General features: G+C 42.9%; 1 protein-coding gene across 4 annotated transcripts in view; it reads left to right on the forward strand.

Moving 5' to 3' along the window:
- The window catches only part of ZBTB40 (zinc finger and BTB domain containing 40), an 83,120-nt gene that overhangs the window by 50,416 nt on the left and 16,364 nt on the right, over nt 1-16,340 (forward strand). For all 4 annotated transcript variants that reach the window (XM_007175085.3, XM_007175086.2, XM_057556296.1 and 1 more), the window contains 9 exons: nt 2,608-2,800; nt 3,402-3,559; nt 7,179-7,371; nt 9,122-9,258; nt 9,663-9,864; nt 10,226-10,359; nt 11,979-12,147; nt 12,434-12,901; nt 13,639-13,845. In XM_007175085.3, the coding sequence (XP_007175147.2) occupies nt 2,608-2,800; nt 3,402-3,559; nt 7,179-7,371; nt 9,122-9,258; nt 9,663-9,864; nt 10,226-10,359; nt 11,979-12,147; nt 12,434-12,901; nt 13,639-13,845 (1,861 nt within the window). The remainder of the gene's footprint in view (nt 1-2,607; nt 2,801-3,401; nt 3,560-7,178; nt 7,372-9,121; nt 9,259-9,662; nt 9,865-10,225; nt 10,360-11,978; nt 12,148-12,433; nt 12,902-13,638; nt 13,846-16,340) is intronic.

Below are 16,340 nucleotides of genomic sequence, written 5' to 3' on the forward strand. Positions count from 1 at the left end.
TGTCCCATCTTTAAATATATTGACCTATATTTCACTCATAGATAAAAGTACTTTGAGTACTTCTGTGACCATGAATTGATACAAATTTATTGAAGTACCTTTAACTCTAAGAATCAAAGGAGTTCCAAATGTCTGGTTAAAGAATAAAACTCTGTTTTGGTCCATTTCTTAGAGTTCTGTTACATGATAGCAATCAGTGAATTCCAGCCTGTTGCAATATGTGACACCCTTCTGTTTAGTCAGATCCCCTATTTCAGGAAAGGGCTCACTCCACTGTGGAGCCCCAGGCAGCTTAGGGGGCTGGTGGAGTAAGCTACAGCACTGGCTCTGGTGCAGGTCCCCAGTAGGTGCTGGAAGAAAGAGCAGAGAGCAGGGCTTTCCAAGCAGCTGACTGCTCCCTCCTGGCCCTTTCATCAGCCTACCCCTGCTTCTCTTCCCAGATGGTCACCCTGGTGTCACTGCTGAGCAATGAAGTTAACAAATGTTTTAATTTCACTGCTGAGCAGTTCTGCAGAGGAGGAAACAGCAGAGAGGATAATGAGAAGCGCATCAGATGCCACCATTGATGAAAGCTTCTCTTCCCCACTGGCTCAAATGATAATGCCAGACAAATTGGATACTGAGAGAGGTGGATCTGGGGTATTCGGAGAGCTTCGGGGGGAAGAAAACTGGCCTAGGATAGAATGAGATAGCTGTATGCTGTATCAGTTAAGTGCACAAGAGGGAGGGAGGGAGGGAGGATAGAAATGGAAAATAAAGAGGAAGAAACAGGTTTAAAACTAAGGGCATTAGCAATAGTGGGTCTTTATAAGATACCTATTCCTGTGTTGAACAAATTAGTCTTAAAATTTAGCAGCTTAAAAGAACAAACGTTTATGACCTCACGGTTTCTGTGGGTCAGAAATCCAGGCATAGCTTATCTGAGTCCCTGGCTCAGGGTCCCTCACAGGGCTGCACTCAGGGTGTCAGCCTGGGCTGCAGACATGTCGAGGCTCAGCTGGGGAATGTCTCTTTCTAAGCTCACTCACTGACTGTTGACTGGGGATGTGAGTTCCTTGCCACATGGGCCTCTCTATAGGGTACCTCTCAACATGGCAGCTTGCATCCCATGGAGGAAAGACACTGAGGGAGTCCACACATGGGCAAACGGAAGTCACAGTAACCTAGCCTCACAAGTGGTGTCCCATTACTTTTGCCATATTCTTTTCCTTAGAAGCAAGTCATTAGGTTCAGCTCAAGGGCTTGAAAACCTGGAGGCATACTGGGAACCTGAGGCTGCCAACCTCAGGTCCCTACTGCTGTCAGGGAAGAGGCATTCTAAAGAGATTTTAGGCCAACTAATAAAAGCAAGAAAGGATGAATAAATGTGACCAAAGAGAATTAAACATTCAACTTACATTTTTATCTCATTTGTTTATTATTTTTAAAATAGAGACAAAATGAGTTTATCTTATGTTCATGGAAGTTACTTATTCCAGTAAAAACTTAATAAGGATTATTAAATTGTGTTTTATCTATGTTTACTTTTGGAGATGACCAAAATTCATAGGAACCTTTTTTTTAAGTTTAACTTAGCTCTCTGATCAGGAAACAAGCTAGAACAAACTCAAGAAACACAAAGTCTAACTCATTTATAATCCTGTTTATTTGGGAGGAGAGAAGAAGATAAAGTCCCTCTAAACAACAATTTTAAACATATAATTACTGTCAGAATGTATAATAACTGTCTAGGTGAACTTTGCCAGTATACATATTCAAGAGATCCTTTTGTGTTGTGTATGTGGCTGTGTGTGCATGTGTGTGTCTAGAAAACCTTTTTGCTCTCTAAAGACTCTCATGAGAAAACTACTTTCTTTTATAGTATCGACACTAAAAAACATCAGAGGTAAGTTGTAGTTTTGCCAAGTAGAAATATAAAGATTATACATAAGACTATACTCATGAAATTTTCGATTACCAGATTTTTCATTATTGCTGAAATAGAAATATTAATTCTGCCTTCCAGTTGGCATTCCTCCCATTTGTGTGAGAGGTGCTTTGTCAGACCGAAGAAAGGAATGCTAATGTTGTTTATTTTACCCCTGGAGTTGTTGATATTTTAATGCTCTAGGTTTTGAAAAGTCATGAAGGGAGTTGGGTTTTAGGCATATGGTGCTGAGACCCCTGGAGGATAAGGCACATCTAACAGACACTGTGGCTCTGGATTGAGACAGAGTTCAGGATTAGTGCACTGGTTTTCAGCGTTGTCTTCATAAAGGTGATAGTTAAAGCTATATGTCTGAGAGCTTTTCAAAAGGAGAGTATATAAAGTGAGAAAAAATAAAGAGTTGAAACCAGTCTTAGGTACTGCTTTTGCTTATGGATTTGGAAGAAGAGCCAGTGAGGAAGGCAGAAAAAGAGTGGTCAGAAAGGCGAGTTCTTACCCAAAATGCTTCAGTGTCAAGAAGTCAGAGGAGAATTGTGCTGCAGAGGTGATAGTACCGTCAAATGCCATAGAAAGGTCAAGTAGGCGGGGATCAAACTGTTGAGGGCCCACTTGCCGAATCCAAGGAGCATGGAGTTCTTATGGCTGGCTAATCTGTCTTTCTGGGCACTTGTGTTCTACAGACCATAATGGGATGTCTTGTGGGTGAAGAAGGACAGTCAGCATTCCAGAGAATCCTGGATAAAGTAAGAAGTGAGAGCCTGGATGTTCAGACTGTCGTGTCCCTGTTGAGGCTGTTCCAAGATTCTAATCCTGCGGTGAAGGCAGCACTGTTAGACGGACAGCCAGAGGCTGTAGAAGCAGTGCAGCCAAAAGGTACGAGAAACCTTATCCACCTGAGTGACTGAATTTTATTCTGGGAAGATGCTGTAAAGCTTGCTCCAGTGATACATTTCTTCAGTGGCTTAGTTATTGTTAAAGTGATTTTCACATAAATTCTACCTGTAGTTCCAGAGACTGCATGTTAATATATGCAAACTGAATTTGAGTCTTCATTTCTACCCCCTAGTTAACTAATCTGACATCTTGGAGTTGGAGAATACCATCAGTGTTCTCCTGCCCTTCAGAAAGCCACACATCCAAATCAGTGTTTTGAGTGCCCACGGTGAACTGGTTTGCTGACAGCACTTAAAGCCTGAAGTTTCTCTCATTTGGGTTAGATACAAAGCAGTGGCCTTGCCAGCCAGAGGTTAACCTCTGGCTGGCTCTACAGCTTTGTGTTTCGACAGATACATGAAACATTTTTCCTTTCATAGAGTTTAAACAGAATAGTAAAGTATTTTCCTCTCCAAAAAGAGATTCTGCATTCGGGTGCTCAAAATTGGCTGAGAATCACTTTACTATTCTGTTAGATCTCTCTTGACAAACCATGCTGTCATTTTCTTCAAATTGATGAGCTTCTCTTGTTCGTCTCTAGCTCTTTCTCCCCCAGGGAGCACAGAAGAGGGAAAGACCTTGTCTGTTCTGTTACTAGAACACAAAGAGGACCTGATCCGGTGTGTCACACAGCTGAGACCTATTTTGGAGTTCCTGGAAACAGGCGAGGAGGAATTCCTGACTGGCTCTGAGAAAAGGGTAACTGTCGAGTATCTCTTCCTCCTTTCTGCAGCACTCTGTTTTAAACCTCTTTTGTGACACAGAGCACTTTTTACCTTGCAGTATTTCTTCACATACTACATAGTAAGCACCTTGAAGCTCAGGTTCTTGCTTCATACCTCCGTGTATCCCCTGCACCAGCTTGCTGAGTGCCTTGCATACTGTAGTCAGACATTACATCTTTAGATGCATGGATGGTTGGCTATTCCTGCTCTGACTCCGTGGGATTTTGATATAAAACATTTGCCCCAAGAGTTGAAGTGTTTAGGCACATTTCTAATTGTTATGACACTTTTTTACAGAAATGATACACTGTTCATCTTCAGAAAATTGGGAAAACAAGCAGAAAGAAAAAAGTCCAAATCTTCCACCATCTCACCACCCAGAGATGATCACTACTAACATTTTGGAACATGTGCTCCCACTTTTTCTCATTTGAATCATCCTGGGATGGGATTATCATATAGCTTTGTAACTTTATTTTTTAATTGAATATATTGTGAATATATTTCCATACCTACATACGGATTTTGGTAGCTGCATTGTATTGTCTAATGGATATACCATAATTCATTAATTATTTTGGGGCATTTGTTTCTTAGTTTTTGCTATTCAGTATTTTGCTATTATAAATAATGTTACAGGGGAACATTTTACACACAAATCGTTGCATAATTCTCAGATTATTTTCTCAGGATAATTTCTAAGAAGTGAGATTTTGGAATAGAGAGTAAAATTTTTCAAGTGTTTGATACATATTGCCAAATTGCCCTTCAGGAAGGTTGTACCAATTTACACTCCCACCAGCCAGCTGCTAAAATCCTCATAAAACTGCTGGCATGACTTCTCAAGTCAACTAGAGAACTGTATTTGTTGGTGTTATTGATTTCAACTTTGTGCTAAAAATATTTTTATATCTGGAAGGAAGGAATAGGGACAGAGAACTTTTGTGGCATCAAACTGGGGGAAGTGGCTTAAATGTTCAGGAGAGAAAATGTTTAGAAACCACTGGTGTGATGGCTGAGTACTGGATTGATAGTGAGGACTGGATCCTAGATTTTCTTCTTCTCGATCTTATATTGCTCTTTCTTTCATATAAAATGGGAAAACCTTTAATCTCAAAATTATATTTTGCAAATTATGTTTTTAAAAGTTTAACTCCTTTGCACTTCTTGAGAAAGATAATATACGAACAGAGTAAGATTAAACCCCGGTTTTCTCCTTGGACTTCAGATTAAGTTTAATTTCAGGCACTCAGTTTAAGTAAGTTGCTTATAGCTCTAGAAATATCTCATTCCTTGTTTAGCGATTTCATTCAATTACTCATTCAAACTTTTTCCTTATTAGCTAGATTGAATGTGTCCTTTGAACTGTTTCATTATCTTGATAAAATAGCATTTATAGGTGGAGCCCAAACTCAGCCCCATTCCCTGCAGCCAGGCAGACCATGCTGTCATTTTCTTCTGTCACTTTCAGTTTACTTGACAGAAAGGGCTTGAAGCAGAAGAACTTAAATTAGTTGTAAATCACAAAAACACTTCTTAGGATTGAGGTTCCACCAGAGCTTCATTAGGCTACTCTTTCTCATGAAAATTGAAGCAAAATAATAAAGCAGGAGTGTAGAGGTGAATGTTGATCGCATAGGCACGGTGTTTTTACACCATGTGGAACATGCTCTCAGGCCTTTTGGAACTTTTTCTCTCTTATGGAATGATGCTAATCATAGGTACCATGGACCTTCTGTAAACATACCTTGGGTTCTGAGGGTAAATAGGCATTTTTTCACTTCAGGATTGGAAACAGATACAAAAATAGTAATTACTATAGCTGCCATTTATTTATCGTTTACTGTGTGCCAAGCAGCGTGCTGAGGACCTTTAAAGCATTACTAAATTCTACCCTCGCAGCAACTTTATGAAGTTATGGTTAATACCCTAACTTTAAAGATGAAGAAACAGAAGCTAAGAATGGTAAGCAGCGTACCCAAAGGCGCAGCTGCTTGGGGCCAGCACCGGAACCCAGACTTCTAAACAAAGCACATCTCTTAACCACTGTGCATCCTGCTTCCAAATGATATCAGTAATCACTGTCATTTATTAACAATCACATATGTCCTAGGAGTTATGCTCGGCTCTACAAATGGCAGCTTCATTTTAGAGAATTGTCATACTGACAGTGCAAGAGTTGGTATTGTTATCTTCTTTTGCAGATGAGAAGAATAAGGTTTAAAGACTTAAATAACTTGCCCAAGGTCACACAGGCCGTACATTTTAGAACTGGGTTTCAAACTAGGCCTGTCTGGCTTTAAAGTTCGTACCCACTCTTAACAGTATCTGGCTGCCTCGTTTTGTATCAGGTTATTGTTTACGAGCTAAGAGATAGCACAGAAATCAGTACGGTTTTTAGATACAAGCCCTTAAGTTTTAAATTATGGCTCATTTAGTAGAAATCTGATATATATTAGACCTTAAACAAAGAGAATGACTATATTCTGTATGGACAAGGTATGTGACAACTTAACTTATAATATACACATGCCTTTCATATATGTACTATAGATATTTCTTTTACATATATAAAACAAATTTGGTTTTATAGCTAAATTTATTATTTTAAAACAGAAGTAATTTGATAATAGCATCCTCTGGCATGCTACCATGACCATCTGCTTGACTCTTTCTCCTGAGAGCTGGCATTTTCCCAAAGGAAAGTTCAAAATTCAGTCACTGTGAACCTGTAGATTACATGTATTGAAATAACCCCCTGTATCATCCACAAGAGCCGAGTTATACATATTTAGTTGCAGTCCATTAAGAGCTAGTTCTATTGTAATTGGAAAATACCTTTAAAATAACTGTCAGGTGTTTGATTTTTCAACCTTTTGCTGGAGGCCTGTGCCCTCTTGACTCAGAAAACCCTCTAGCATACCAGGGAAGAACAAGCGGGTAGAACTGTGGGATGATGACTTGAGCTGGTGCATGTGGCCGCTGGGGAGGAGAGGGATAGATAATGAGGAATCCGCTAGAAAAATGATCCTGAAGTGCACTTGAAATCTATTATTTTGGAGGCCACAGACAAATGTATGAAGTATCCGGGTATTCAAATTGCAATGCAAATAAAGTAAAAGGAAGTAAAATAATAGAATTGCTCTGAACTTGCAGCCTCTGCCACTGTCATGTACTTTACTGAACAAAGATGAAAAACACTGTAACTGTATTTATTAATTGCCAGTCAGTTTTGCAATCTTAGTGTCTGAACAAACTCAATCTAAAGCTTAGATGTAAGCTGCTTGCTCTATCATAGAGGCCTAGCGTAAGAATATTTTCACAAAATGCAAACTGTCAGAGGCAAAGAATATGCACACACCCGCAACTGAGAAAGAAAGATTTTCATGGAGCTGTTTGTTTGGAGAATGTTTTGGATTTTTATTGAAACAGAATAAGGAAGAGACTATGACAAAACTAGCGCTAGAGACAAGCAGAAGAGGACCTGGAGTCGGGGCGGCTTGTAATGCTGTCTTGCTGGTCTTTCCAGTGGTGTGTCAAATGCATTTAGAATTGCCAGTAACTGGTGTCGGGTTGATTGTTTGCCACTGCAGGTGATTCTGAATTGCTGTGAGGGTGGAACACCCAAGGAGACAATAGAAAATTTGTTGCACAGAATGGCTGAAGAGAAGACCCTGAGCGCTGAGAGTTTGGTAAAACTCCTTCAGGCTGTGAAGATGACGTTCCCAAACTTGGGCCTTCTGCTGGAGAATTTGCAGAAATTAGCTGCTTTGCCGAGCACCACAGGTATTAGTTAATTATTGACTCTCTGGACTGGAACCACTCCTACAGAAAATTATAGCTTAAAACACCCTTTTGGCTCCTTGCTGGGGAGATAAGACAATGTTAAGAAAGGCCATTGTGAAAGAGAAACTAGCTGTCACAAATCAGTGATTCTTGATATCTCTGGAGTTAGGATCGGAAATCTAAGAATTTCTTCTCCATTAAGCTCCCCCGCGATGGTCCCGTGGTTCAGGGTTTACAAGTGTGGCTTTCCCGGGGCTGTCACGTGCCACCTGTGAACGCCTGTGGAGCAGATAGACTCACAGCACTCACACGTGTGAGCAGCAGGAACTCAGGTCCTGATGTCGCCACTCCCACGGGAGTGCTGTTTGCTTCCAGCAGTGCCCAGAATTAACCACCCCTCGTGTCCAGCCGGTCTGGGGACTATCCCTTAGAAAAACAGCCCAACTCTAGCCAATCATCCCCCGTCCCAGAACATTTGAGAATGAAGTGGTTTTCAGAAGAAGGCTATTTGGGAAATGAGAGAACTTTCTAACTAGCTTATAAGAATAATATATACTTATACAAACTTGAACAGTTTAAAAAAGAAAAAAGAAAACCTCAAATCCCACCACTTGATTATTTCATTGTTAACACATTGACATATTTTATCTATCACATTATTTTTACAATGTTGAGATGCTCTACCCTATTTTACCGTTTCCCCCACTTATCAGTATAGCATAAACGTTCTCCTCCACGCTTCAGAACACTCCCTAGAATTCTATTTTTTTAAGGCTATGTAGTTACTATCATAAGTATACTTATGCTGTCTTACTCATGCCCTTGTCTAGGGGCACACGTAGCATAATGGTTAAGACTATCAAGATTACTGGGATTTGCATCCTGACTTCTTTGGTAGCTCTGTGACCCTGAGTAAGCGACTTAACTCTTCTGAACCTCGTTCTCTCCTCTGTGAGATGGTGGTAAGAATGGTACCTTCCACCTTCATTTCTGTGGCTACTGTGAGATAATATATGTAAACACGGAGCACGGTGCTCAGCACGTAATACGCACTCGGTAAATATTAGTTGTTATCTTCATCATCATCGTCACAGGCTTCTCAGTGGCAAATGTCTTTGTACACAGATTTTTTTTGCCTTCAGATCATTTCTTAAGGCTAGATTCCCAGAAGTGGAGTTACTGGGCCAGAGAGGAAAATAAATTTTTAAATATCTACAAAGCTGAGGGGAATGCCTGATAGTTTTGATTTTTCTTTACTTTCAAATAAATATAACCTCTTAAAAGAGAGTAACTAACAGATTGGCTCAGAGGGCATATAAACAGAAGAACAATGGGTCAGCTTTGCTACCGCCGTCCTGACTCGTGCCTGCCTGTACTTTGGATCGCCGCATGGATCCTTTACCTCAGGCCTGGTGGATAACATCCCTTGAATCTCTACATCTGCACCTCTTACAAGTGCAGCCTTCTAATTACCCCCTGGTTGAGCAATCACTAGCTTCTACCACTGGGCGCTAACTTTCAAAGTGTTGGTGGTTTTGTGACCCTGCAACACTGAGTGATTAAGTGTAGACCAGAGGAGCCGTGAGCACACATGTGTGAGGCCCCAATCCACGAGCTGCACTTGTGCTCCAGAGGAGACAGAGCTCCTGTGCTGATCTGTTCTTCTGCCCGCATTTGTAACTCCCCTCGTGTCGTGTAGAAAAGGCCTTAAGGAGGTTTTGTTGTTGTTGTTTTGCTAATATCCTTACAGTCCAAGCAAGCCCTGATGATTATGGGATTGAACTATTGAGGCGGTATCACGAAAACCTCTCAGAGATTTTCACAGACAACCAGATGTTACAAAAAATGATCCCACATGTGAAGAGTTTAGCCCCTGGAGAAAGAGAGGTAAGAGAGAGAGGGAGGAAGGGTGGGCAAAATTGAGAGAGAAAGAAAAAAGATTAACATATATATTTTTTTAATATATTTCTATTTTATATAAACATACACACAGCCATGTTGAGAAATGCTAAGGGGTCAGCAGAGAAGGAGATAGTAGGTGATTCAATTTCTAAGGCAGAGTGACAAGTAGGATAGTTGTAATTTCTGCAGTGATAAGGAAAAGCATTCAAAAGGAGGAATGAAGAACCTTCTCGTGTATAAACACCTCTCAGGTTGAAAGAAGTGAAGGATGTTGAAAAACTCCTCCCCAGAAATACGTTCACTACGACCCAGTGCTCAGACTTGCAGCTCTGCAGCTGGGCCAGTGGCTAGAAAGTCCCTTACGTGTATGTTTGTGCCGCATCTTGAAGGTCATGGAGAAGCTTGTGAAACGTGACTCTGGTTCAGGTGGTTTCAGTGCTCTGATGTCAGCAGTTCTAGAAGAGCAGACTCTCTCTGCAGCAGCCATTTGGCAACTGCTGCTGGTGGCTCAGGAGACAAAGGCCTGCCCATTGAACCTGCTCACGGAGGAAATACGAAGGGAGCCTGGCGCAGACGCTTTCTTCCGGGCAGGTAGGTTGCCTGGCCTCTGTGCTGGCTTTGCCCCCACCAGAGGTTACTGTCAGTCTTTGCAGAAAATAGAGCTCTCTTACGGTAGTCTTCCACATCCTGACCAGTAGAAGTAAGGACTGGCAATTTTGTTCAAGGACATGGGAGTTTGTAAACCTTTCAAAGTAAAATGTGCAGCAATTCTTCTAAGCTTATATTAATTCTACTCTGATTACAGTGATGTTTGCCATCTTCTTCACTCCCAACTCCAGGTGGGAGATAGATGAAGTATATTCTCGTTATGAAGAACTGAGTTGAGAAAAGATGAAAGGGAAAAATGGTGCTCATAGTTTTACTAATGAGTTTTCAATCCCTCTTTGTTCAGTGATGACCCCAGAAAGTGCCGCCTTCGAAACCATCCTGAGGCATCGCAGGTTGATCCTAGAGGCCATCCAGCAAAGGGCTGAGCTCAAGTGCTTGGCCTCAGAGGAAGAGCGCCTGGCGGAGACTGTGAAAGAGGTGTGGTGGGGATAACAACACAATGTTTGGGGGAGTTTTACAGCGTTGATGCCCGGGACTGTCTTCACTCCTGAGGGAGGAACCAGCTCCTTGGAGCACCTGCTGCGGGCAGGCCCAGGCTAACCAACACTTGTCATGCTTTTGCTCTTATAATCCTCCCAACTCTGGGTGACAGGTGATGCCACCCACATTTTACAGATAAGGGAGCTCGGGCGCTGAGGGGTCAGTGATGTATCTAGGATGTACCAGCTAGTCAGAGAAGCAGCCAGGACTGGAACTCAGGTTCAGGTGACTCGAACCCAGATTTATTCCATTTGTTTAAACCTAGGAAAACTCAAAGGGAACCATGATACTGGTCTCTCACATGTTCTAAGAAGCAACTTTTTTCAGAGGAAGAAAAGTAAAATTGGTCTTATTACATGCTCTATTCTGGCTTCTAGAAAGAGCCAAAATAAACATAGAAAGAACAAAGCTTTTGCCCATATGGGATAACAAATAGTGCCAACTCATTTTCTGTAAGGCTTCTCACAGTGTGGCCAGCATCCCAGAAAAACCAGGTGGGGATTGCAGGGGGAATTCACGGATGTTCATCCCAGGATCATGTGCGTCTTGAGTGGGAAAGAATTATAAAGGAACATAAAATTAAACTACAGATTCACCTGTCGTGCCTTTTGATCCAAGTAGGCATGGATGGTGTGTAGACAGGCTGTCCTAACTCTGTCCACACAGGTGACAGCCCCACCTTGGTCTGACTCTCAGATGGGCAGAAGATGGCACGCATTTCTGTGGGGCTTCAGAGGAGAGATTCATCCGCTAGACGCTCCCCAGCACGCCTTGCACTTCAGAGATGGGGCTTCTGCCGTTGATCAGTTTTAGCCTCACTAATTAGTCTCAAGCCTGCCTCCAGGGACATCAGGTTTATTTAGATAGACTTGAAAAGAGCAGAAATAAAATATCTTCCAAAATGAAAATTCCATTTGGCCATCTGTGGATGGTTTAGCTTTATTTTCTCAGTGTACTGACTCTTTTCTGCTGATAGCTCTAACATTCTCAGAGGATGGCTTTGAAATAATATTCTTGGCCTCTTTAAAGCCCCTATTTGAACCTTCCTTAAAAACCTGAGTTTCTTTATGAAAGAAAATGATGTTTAAAAGGGTACATATAAGTATCTAAAAACGTGAAGCCACTGATCATGCAGAATTACTTCCCAGCATTCAGACGGTTATATATTATGAAAAATTATCTTGATCATCAAGACAGAAATGCCAACGACCAAGTCCTATAGCTTTCCAAGCATATAATACTAAGATCTAGAAAAGTTCTTTGGGAGACTCCTGGTTTCTGAGAAGATACTTCTCACCAGAAAATCCTCAGTGCTTCCTTGCTTGCACCTTTGTATTTGCACATTTGTCTTCATCTGTGCCTCCTTGTTAAAATTGTGTTAATTTCCCTGTTCGTGGAGAAAGAGGGCTCTCCACTATATTTATGGCACGAAATGTATACTTGTTACAGATGGAGCAATGCCTCCCTGAAATTAGCTTTGTTTTTTCTAAGTTGAAAACCATGGAGAAAATCTGCTGATATTAACCGCAAACCTTTGTCTCATGGTATTCATTTAGATTCTGAGCATTTCCTCTGAGACAGCCAGCCCTGAAGCTTCCCTGAGAGCATTGCTGAGCAGAGCCATGGAAAAATCCATCTCGGCCATTGAAATATGTCAGCTCCTGTGCGGCATCCACAGATCTTTCCCAGGCCTGCAGCCTGTCATGCAGGAGTTGGTGTATGCCGGTAAGAAACAGGGTGGGTGGGGTCCTGTTACGCCCCCGGGTTGTTTCCTTATTGGAGAGAAGAGGCAGCAGTTCATTTAAGAGTTCACCCATTGCAGCTTTATTTTATATGCTCTCAAATACTTAGAAAAGTCATAGACATAGATGTAAAATGATGCTATCTGTGTTTATCAGAGAGTAAAGATGACAGTCCCAAGTAGTCTCCATTCTCCCCTAAGAAGGAAAGTTAGAAAGCAAAGTAGAAACATGGGAAATTCCCAGAGCCATGAGATCTCTCTCCTGTGCAGGTTTCCTTACTCAGGAAAAGGGAGAGAAGGAAAGGTGGATGGTGAGTAATAAATTTCACCTTGAAGCCAAGGACAAAGCAGATGAAAAGGCAACTGAGCCAGCTGAAGAAAACTGCCAGCCTGGGAAACAGGACGGTCAAGGAGAGACTGGTTCCTTGCCAGAACAACAAGAGAAAGATACTTCTGCCTCCCCAGACTCTGCCAAGAAGAGCTTCGTCTGTAAGGCCTGTGACAAGAGCTTCCATTTCTACTGCCGCCTCAAGGTGCACATGAAGCGCTGTCGGGTGGCCAAGAGCAAACAGGTGCAGTGTAAGGAGTGTAACGAGACCAAGGACTCTAAGAAGGAGCTGGAGAAACATCAGCTGGAGGCGCATGGTACAGGTGGAGAGCCTGACGTCCCCAAGAAGAAGAAGAAGAGGCTTCCAGTGACGTGTGACCTCTGTGGAAGAGAATTTGCTCATGCCTCAGGTACATTCAAGAAGGCGAAGTAATAGAGGATGATAATTCAGATATTGTAGTTTGGATTCCAGGCCTTGCCTCCAGTACGCAATAAGGGCTGTGGGAAGGCTTAGAAAATAGAGCAGAGGCAGAGTAATGTTTTGAGAAGAGCATGAGCTTTGGAATCAGCTCCCTGAGCTTTAATTTCCCCCTGTTAAATAGGCACCCTGATACCACCTACTTTTTTGAATTGCTATGAAGATTTAAGATAATATAGCTGAACACCTAGTACAGTGCCTTCAATAGAGTTAGTACTCAGTAAATTGTGGCTATTATTATTCATAATAATAACCAGCTATTTCACACCTGACTCTTAGGTTTCCATGTATCACTTGTTTCTTGATAGTAAACAAGAGTCCTAGAAACCAGGGGATGTAGAATTTGAATTGTTTTCCCTTGCCCCAAACCTAATGAAACAGAAAAGTGAGTTTTGTTTCACTCTTTCTGGGTGACTGGGTCCTATTTAAGAGAGAGAGAGGAGATAGAAAAGATGAACCCGGGACACCTGATGCCTGACCCAGCCAGGAAGGGACCAAGGTGGCTTGGAGCGCTGGGTGGTGGGCTGATGAGCAGCGTGGCCTGGCGTCCTGTGGTTCACGCTGTGCTTCCTCTTGAGGCCTGGCCTGAGACAGTGCTCGGGTGTATCCTCCTGCTGAATTCATAACATTGATCACTAGCATCTCTGGTCCCTGGCATGGCTTCCCTAGGCATGCAGTACCACAAACTGACGGAGCATTTTGACGAGAAGCCGTTCTCCTGTGAAGAGTGTGGGGCAAAGTTTGCAGCCAATTCTACCCTGAAGAACCACCTTCGCCTTCACACTGGGGACCGTCCGTTCATGTGCAAGCACTGCCTCATGACCTTCACCCAGGCCTCTGCCCTGGCCTACCACACCAAGAAGAAGCACTCAGAAGGTAAGGCGTGGAGAATTTCTTCATTTTTCCTGCAAACTTTAACACTGTGAGCTGCCTAAAAACCCATTTGGGCTTAGGCGTGATACGTATCTCAGAGAGATCAAAAACAGGAATAGAGGTGGACTCTCTAGGTGCACAGATGCTGGCAATATGTGCACAGACATGTAAAATGCTTTTGGTGAGAGTTTCTGAAGAGAGGCTGGCTAACATAATATTATGGCTTTCTAGTTATAGAATTTACATAAAGCCAGGAATTCTTTGGGCTTTGAGGTGGAGTTCAAGCATAAGAAAACCCTTGGTTGAGCACCTGCTGTGGATCAGGCAATGGCAGGCACTAAGTGACTTACCTGGAATACCTGGGATCACAGAGCTGACGGTCCAGCGTGTCTCTAGTATAGAGACAGTTACCGTGCAGGGTCAGGGTCACCCATCAGAGGTGCGATAGGGAATAATAGCATTACAGGGAGATACGGAAGAATGAAGCAGGGGTTTCTAGTCCAGGCGGAGGGGGGGCGGTGGGTTGTCAGGGAAGGCTTCTCGGAGGATTCTGAACATCGTTTGGAGCATTTGTGTGTGAGTACAAATGCCACCATCATCTCGCCTGGATTGTGGTAGCCGCCTAACTGGTCTCCTCCTCTCACCCTTTCTCTGGACAGTGTTCTCAGTACACAGGCCCAAGTGATCCTTCTAAAGCTAAGCCATGTTAGGTCGCTTCTCTGCTCAAAACCCTGCAAAAGCTTTTCCCCTCATTCAGTGTAAAATCTGAAGGGTAGCCTGCCAGGCCCCGCATGATCAAGTCCCCGATGCCTCTCCAACCTTATCTCTTACTGCTCTCCCCCTCACTTGCCCTGTTCTACCCATTGCAGCCTCCTTGCAAGCCCTCTGACCTGCAGGGCACCTGCTGCAGGACCTGTGTTCCTGCTGTTCCTCTGCTTGGAATGCTTTCCCTTCAGACATCTCCAGGCTTCACTTCCTCACCGCCTTCAAGTCTTTACACACACCTCATGTTCTCCGTTAGACCTCTCCTGACCACCCTGTGTAAAATCTCAGTGCCCCAGCCCCAGTTCCCCTGCATTATTTTTCTCCCTCTCGCTTATCATAGGATCTATCATCTACGTATTAATTTATTTTGTTTACAGTTAGTCTCCCCCTGCTAGAATACAAGCCCCATGAGGGTAAAGCTCTTAGTCTTTTTTTTTCCTTCCCTCTGCTGTATCTGTGGAACTTAGAATAGTACTTAGCAATAGGAGGTCCTCAATAAACATTTACTGAGTGAATGAATTTCTTGAGCATTATTCCAGGCACTAGGGATAGTGTAACTATACACAAGCCCGTGGAGCTAACACTCCAGTGGGTACAACAGACCATATATAAATGTGTAATATAAATTCAGATAGTAGTCATTGCAATGAGGAAAGATAAAGCAGAATAAGCAGCAGGGGTGGGGATTGGGAACTATTTATTAATATTTGTATCATCAGAGAAAGCAGAGGAGATTTGAATAGAAACCTGAACGCAGTGAGAGACAGAACCAATGGAAGATCTAGGAGAAGAACATCACGAGTGCAGAGCACCCCCTCTCCAAGTGAGAACGAATGAGACTTACCTGTTTGAGGGACCGAAGAAAACTAGAAGGGGCTAAAGTACAGTATATGAGGGAAAAGTGTTGAGAGATAAGGTCAGAGAGGTCACCAAAGGGCAGATCTTGGGACTCTGGTGGCACAGTGGTTAAGAATCCGCCTGCCAATGCAGGGGACACGGGTTCGAGCCCTGGTCCGGGAAGATCCCACACGCCACAGGGCAACTAAGCCCGTGTGCCACAACTACTGAGCTTGCGCTCTAGAGCCCGCAAATCACAACTACTGAGCCCACAAGCCACAACTACTGAAGCCCACGTGCCTAGAGCCCATGCTCTGCAACAAGAGAAGTCATCTGCAGCAAGAGACGCCACCACAATGAGAAGCCCGTGCACCACAACGAAGAGTAGCCCCCGCTCGCCGCAACTAGAGGAAGCCCGCGCTCAGCAACAAAGACCCAAAAATAAATAAATAAAAATAAATAAATTTATTTAAAAAAGAACAACAACAAAAGGCCAGATCTTATAGGATCTTCTAAGCCAAGATAAGGACTTTGGTTTTTATGTGAGGTGTGTTCGTTTCTATGGCTGCTGTAAAAAATTACCAGGAACAGTGGCTTAAAACAACGCAAATGTATAGTCTCACCACTTTGGAGGTTAAAAATCCAGAATGGGTCTTACGAAGCTGTGTTGGAGGGGTTGTAAAAAAATGTTCAAGTTTGGGGATATGTTGTTGACAGTGGAAGTGACAGGACTGATAATGGATTAGATGTGGGATATGAGGGAAAGAGAGGAATTAAGGATGGCTTTGGGGGTTTTGGCATGAGCAGCCAGGTAAATGATGCTGCCATTTACTGAAACGGGGGGAAACTGGAGTTTCCAGTGTGTGTATGTAGGTGGGTGGGTTGCGGGGGTGGTG

Source organism: Balaenoptera acutorostrata, chromosome 1 (genome assembly GCF_949987535.1).
Source record: "Balaenoptera acutorostrata chromosome 1, mBalAcu1.1, whole genome shotgun sequence".
In the NCBI taxonomy this organism is placed as follows: domain Eukaryota; kingdom Metazoa; phylum Chordata; class Mammalia; order Artiodactyla; family Balaenopteridae; genus Balaenoptera; species Balaenoptera acutorostrata.